The sequence below is a fragment of the Eurypyga helias genome, unplaced genomic scaffold, assembly GCF_000690775.1.
Source record: "Eurypyga helias isolate BGI_N326 unplaced genomic scaffold, ASM69077v1 scaffold30495, whole genome shotgun sequence".
Classification (NCBI taxonomy): Eukaryota; Metazoa; Chordata; class Aves; order Eurypygiformes; family Eurypygidae; genus Eurypyga; species Eurypyga helias.
In genome coordinates this window covers 4,144-10,088 of record NW_010250085.1, presented here as the reverse complement: position 1 = coordinate 10,088, position 5,945 = coordinate 4,144, and the positions used below count along the sequence as shown (strand labels likewise).

Below are 5,945 nucleotides of genomic sequence, written 5' to 3'. Positions count from 1 at the left end.
GGGATTGCCCCAACCCAGGTGCAATACCCAGGTTATACTACAAGAAGGGGCATTAAATGTGGCAAGAGAAGGCTTCGCTAAAACCGTGATGGTTTAAGGCCGGTCTAAAACCCAGGAGGGACTGAAAACACGCCAACATATTGGCCAGAGGAGCATCTGGTCTGACGCCCCAGGCTGTGGCGGCTGCGCCCTAACGACAGCGCTGGCTGAGCGCGGCGTGTTCCAAACCAGCTCCAGCATTCCTGGTGTCATTTCGTTCGGACAGCGTTTACGAGAAACCACACCTCTCCTTGACAGCGCCGGGTCAAGCTCGACGCCTCGCTCGTAGGGAGTACCGCCGTTCAGCAGCAGCTCGTGCGTCCTGGGGAGGGAGGGCGGCACGGTTAAAAGACAACGAGGTGGGGAGACGCGTGAAGAGCAGAGCGGCACCGCGAGAACAAAAGAAACCACCTGGCTCAAAGAAACAGCTGGCACGGCGCCTGCGGTTATGACGAGCGTTTTGTATGAAATGGTTACACCTAAGGAACCACAACTCCAATGGCAGGTTTGGAACTCGTGTTGCACTGGGAAACAAACTAATTCCTTTAAAAGGAATTAGCAACACTGACTCTCTCCCACTTGACTCCCCTATATTTCTTCTCCGAAATTTCACGAGTATTTCACTAAAAGGTTTTCGAGGAGCCATGGCTTAGGTACCACATTTTAGATGTGGAAGATGTAGAACGTGGAAGAGTAACGTAAGCCCAGTTCTGTCAAGAATCATAGAATCATAGAATCACAGACTGGTTTGGGTTGGAAGGGCCCTTAAAACCCATCCAGTTCCAACCCCCCTGCCATGGGCAGGGACACCTTCCACTAGACCAGGTTGCTCCAAGCCTCATCCAGCCTGGCCTTGAAGACATCCAGGGATGGGGCATCCACAGCTTCTCTGGGCAACCTGTTCCAGTGCCTCCCCATCCTCTCTGTGAAGAATTTCTTCCTGATATCTAATCTAAACCTCCCTGATTTCAATTTGTACCCGTTACCCCTTGTCCTATCACTACAGGCTCTTGTAAAAAGTCCTCTCCCAGCACCCTTGTAGCCCCTTCAGATACGGGAAAGCTGCAATGAGGTCTCCTCGGAGCAAGTCACTGCTGAAGCGAGCACACAGTTTCAATTTCAGTACTATGTTTACCTTCATGGAATAGAAAAACAATGGGGAAGACCTGAGCTAGAAGAGATTTGGAGACTTATAGAAGAGCAGAAGTCTCCCGCTGGGTTTTTTTGCCCTGTAATTCAAATATATTCAGAATACCCATATGTCTCTAGCTGTTTGGTAAGAACCAAGTATCACAAGTCTGATCTACCGGAATCATTCCTGTAAACGATCAGAAAGTTTTCCTACACTTCATAAAATTAAGAATAATAAAATAATAAAATACACATATTTCTAAGATTGTTGGACCCATCAACTAATCATAAACCATCTGAAAAATATTAGTTTATTCACAGTTTCCAAGTGATTATTCACAACAACTCTTACCTGCTTCCAAGTCTTGGAAGCCAATCTCCCTGTTTTTAAACGGGAAAGGGATTTACAGCGAAGTGTACATAAGGAAGAGGTCAGAATTAAAATGTATTAATGCCCCTGTCAGTGTGTAAGTATGAAATAGGAACTCCTAGCCTAAAATATAGGTATATAAAGATATAAATACAGAGAGGGAGAGGAGGGAAACCAACTCACTTGGAAGGAACAGGCATCCCGTTCGAAGTAAAAAGCTTCAGAAATGCCCAGCCGCAGCTTAGCTCTCCTCGTTCACCTGTTGACTAGGGGGAAAAAAAAAAAAAGGAAGAAAACCATAAATAAGTCAAGTAGCTAAACCAGAATGAGGAGCTGAACCACAAGCAATTATTTACAATAATCCCAGAAAAATGACAAAATGCTAAAAGGCCCAGATTTGTGGTATGCAATCGTTGACTAGGTCACATTCACGGGTGTTTGAAGATGTTTACCAAACAGCACACGCAGTTATGCTGAAGTTGATCGTCCTTTCTAAGAGATGAGGATTTATAAAGCCAAGAAATACACATTTAAGGGAAACCTAAGTGTATCGAGTCCTGAAAAAGAAGAAAAGCACAGATACAAAAGGTAAAAACACCCAAACCGGCATTGATGCTCTACAGAATGCAGGACAGGAAGAAGGAAGGGAAATAAATACACGCAGAGGATTTATCCGTCTGATTCCAGAGCCAACAGTTTCTAAGCCAGCGACCCTGTGCATCCGAAGGCTTTACGCACAGTGCCAGAGACGGCCTGGGAAAGGGAGCCGATCCTGCGTGCCAGCCCAGCCGCTTCCAGACCCCAAAAGCACCCGCAGCAACGGGCAGGGACTAGTAAACACTCCAGCTTTCATTTACACTTACTCTGTTAACAGTTGTGCATAACCTGGACTACTCGGTTACTCTACTTCTCCCCCCGCGCAACAGTTCTGCATCCCCACCACGCCGCGTCTCTCCGCCACATGTCCGCAGCGCCACGCTCCCACGCCCCGAGTCCGTGCAGGTGTTGGCGAACAAGAAGACCCAGCAACACGGCCAAGATCTTTCAGCACGGTGACCCCTTCCAAAAAGCCGCTGCACCCTCCAGATATCAGTGTCTCTCATGCTCCTGCACAGCGTATCAACCGCAGCTAGAAACCAGTGTCCTTATTATTTCACTGCAACTAAAGGCGCACTCATCTCCACTAGTCAGAAAATCTGGTATTCTCTGAGCATCTCTAAACATTCCAAACATTCCAAACATTCCAAACATCTCTCCCAGAAGCCAAAAGGAAGACAGTCTTGTAGTAAGCTAGGAAAAGTTCAGCTACACTTCCCATTTGGATCTCACAGTTGGCTGCTGGGATACTGCAGCTTGACACGGAATGCGAGACAGGTGGTTCCCTGCATAAACCCGCGCTCGGAATGATTGACACACTTACGCTGCGGATGTAAGTGATGCCGAGTTCAAATAACACACCGATGTCTGAAGACAGAGAGTCGGACCTGACGAAACAGTCACCATCGAGCAAGCTGGGCAAAATGCCGGTTACCTAGTACAGAGAGGAAAAACAAACCAAAAAAGTGAAGGTACCTATTAAAAAAACTCTGGCTTTGAAAGGCCATCGAACACATCGCTCGTTCACCGTTGGTTTTTGCATGAAAATGAAGCAAAAGCTTATGTGCAAAGTGGCAAACGCCTTCCCTTCTCCATGAAGGCCATGTAGCACGCGCCTGATAGCAATTCCAAGCCAGCCGGTGCCACCCCCTGGATCACCTGTTCCTCTTGCTACTTATTCCCACCAATGCTTTTCCCTGAAGTGTTTTTGCTAAAACACTTGGTTTAGTTTGCAATCGTGCACTTCAGCGAGACTTTTCTGCATGTTCCTTTTGGGTTTATTTCAACACAAATCATGGCATGAATGGATGTTGTAAATAGACAGGGACTGGCTACGTCACTTCCTGAGCAAGATACCCACCCTTGGAGAAAAGGTCCATGTCTGAGGACTTTTAGGTTGCCACGCAGCTCTCACTGTGTGGATGTTACTCAGCACCTGAAGTGGTGAAAAAAAGCTTTATGGAAAGTTTGAAGAAAACACAGTATTATCCCAGAATGATCCAACACTGCACACAACAGATAAAGTCGAAGAGCAAGAGTGATTTTATCAGATGGTTTCAGTCTCAGGAAATCTCTGAAGCCACGGAGCACTTTCCAACCATCTGTGCTTCGTATGCACCGGCCACGGCCCCTCTGTCCCCGAGAGCGTGGAGCACAGCAGGGAGAAACCCACCAGATCGCCAGCGCTGGACTCCGTGACGAAAAGCTGCTCTACGCATACGCACCGAGGGTCGAGGGCACTGGGGGGGTCTGAACGTCACCCTGACCCAGCTCAGGAGAGCCATCAGCCCAGAAAAGGCTCATCCCCACACACGTAAAGGAGCAAAGAGGCAGGTGGGGGAACCGAAATTATGGACTCGGAGAAATGGAGCTGCCGCCCCAGGACAGCCCTGCAGCCCCAGGGGCCAGGAGTGGCTCCCTGACGAGTCAACGGGAGCGGCCGGCGGCATCACCTTGCAGACTGCCAGGGGTATGAGACACTGGCCTGCAGGGGAGGGGCATTCTGGGACTGCACCTGACTTACTACAGGATGTTCAGGGGAGAAAACAAGGGCAGAAAAAGGGAGGGATCAAGGTGGTTTGTGGAGTAACCAGGTTGGGAAAATAGAGGGATAAGTACGCATGCGTGGCCATGCCTGGTGCCCGATCAACGCAGCCCGTCCTGCTTTCTCCTCCAACTCCATATTCCTGGGTGCACGGGCTCCGTATTCTGAATGGATGCGTGTGTGTACGCCTGGGGGCCTACGTGTCTACGTGCCGCAGCTGGCAGACCACCGGTCGCCGGAGGCCTACGTGTCTGCGGTGACTGCAGCCGGCAGCGAGGCCATGGCAACGTGTGATTGCAGTCCAGCATCAAGCCAGACTAATCGGAGAGCAAGTTCAGCACCTTGGGAGGCAGATAGTGCGTGTGCGCCTCTCTCCCCGAGTGAGAGAGCAGGAGGAGTTGGCTACTGGAGGGACTGGAGTGTGAAAGATCCGCACACCACGGAGAGTTATGTTGACAGCCAGACAACTTACCCGATTGCCATCGAAGAGGCAGAGCCGAACATGCCTACTGAGAACCTGTATACTGACTCCTGGGAGAGGAATTGTTTTACAGCTACATAAAGTAACAATCAGGGACACTCGAGTTGGTCTAGGAGAGATCTGAAACACAGACAACAGGAGGAGGATGAAATTTACAGGCTGCTCCCGAGTGTGGTGCCGGTTTGATTTTATTTACTGAGATGACAGAGCGTAGTGCGACGAAACGACCCTTGGAAGACACCCGATGTGACAACTTGTACCAATTTCTGCCTGTCAGAGAGCAGGATGTGACGACATCTGCTGCCTGAGGAGTCTGGACTGACACTGAAACCCATCACCTGATTCACAGCAGTACTTACCCACCAGTATGACACACGGCTGGCAATTCACACCCACAGACCCTGCCCAGGTCTCAAACCAGAAGCATCAAACCTGCCTTACCAGTAATACTCACCGTATTTTTTTCAGGGTTCCACACCAAGTCTTTGAAAGCCAACTGTGACGGAGTAAGTTCAGGCTGCAAAAAGTAACTTGCTCGAAACCGATTGCCTACAACAAGAGTAATTTTTAAAATTCTTACATTTTTTTAAATGATCTTCATTGCTACAAAAGGAACGACACCCAAAATTCAGGTGTGGCTAAAGTCCCTTTGAATACTGGACTGGCCAAACGAAACTACGGAGGGGTCTTCTACAGGCACCCTTGAAAAAGGGCACTTTACTACCTGTAAGTGTTCCGCAGTAGCCAGTGCCACAAGCACGGTAACTTAATTAACAGAAAGAGCTACTGAAACAGTTTTAAACAAATTCCAAGAAAACGGGAGATGTCTAATATACTGGGTGGAGAGATTCCAAAAGATCTCTTAGAAAAAGGGAAGATTAAAAAAATCATTGTTTCCTGCAGTGTCAACAGGAAGTATCTTCCAGAGGGGAACATCGCTGAAATCATCAGGAAGTTTGTCATTGCCTCCGTGAGGCCAGGATTTCAGAGAGACAAATTAAAACTTAACTGAAGAAGGGAAAAAAAAAAAGCACCTTTGGTACTTTGACAGGTCAACTATAGCCTGTACAGACTACCAAATGTAATTAAGCAATACTGATTTTAGTCCAATGGGCTAGTAACCAGGGTAAGAAACTTGCCACAGACACTCGAGAATCCTGCACTGCAATGATGATGAGAAAAGCTTTTACCTTCTTGTAAGAGCTGGAAAAGTGTGGATAGGCGGAATCCTGCAGGAATTGCTCCTGTACCAGCCAGTACCTCCGCTGTGTCATCCTATGGCA

The 5,945-nt window shown here is 48.3% G+C and overlaps 1 protein-coding gene across 1 annotated transcript in view; it reads right to left on the bottom strand.

The window, feature by feature from the left end:
• Positions 1-284: 284 nt before the first annotated feature.
• Positions 285-5,945, bottom strand: part of NPHP1 (nephronophthisis 1 (juvenile)) — a gene marked incomplete at both ends in the record, with an annotated part of 9,201 nt that continues 3,540 nt past the window's right edge. The window contains 7 exons of the mRNA XM_010151581.1: positions 285-361; positions 1,724-1,806; positions 2,961-3,071; positions 3,498-3,572; positions 4,654-4,782; positions 5,117-5,211; positions 5,853-5,937. Of these exons, the coding sequence (XP_010149883.1) occupies positions 285-361; positions 1,724-1,806; positions 2,961-3,071; positions 3,498-3,572; positions 4,654-4,782; positions 5,117-5,211; positions 5,853-5,937 (655 nt within the window). The remainder of the gene's footprint in view (positions 362-1,723; positions 1,807-2,960; positions 3,072-3,497; positions 3,573-4,653; positions 4,783-5,116; positions 5,212-5,852; positions 5,938-5,945) is intronic.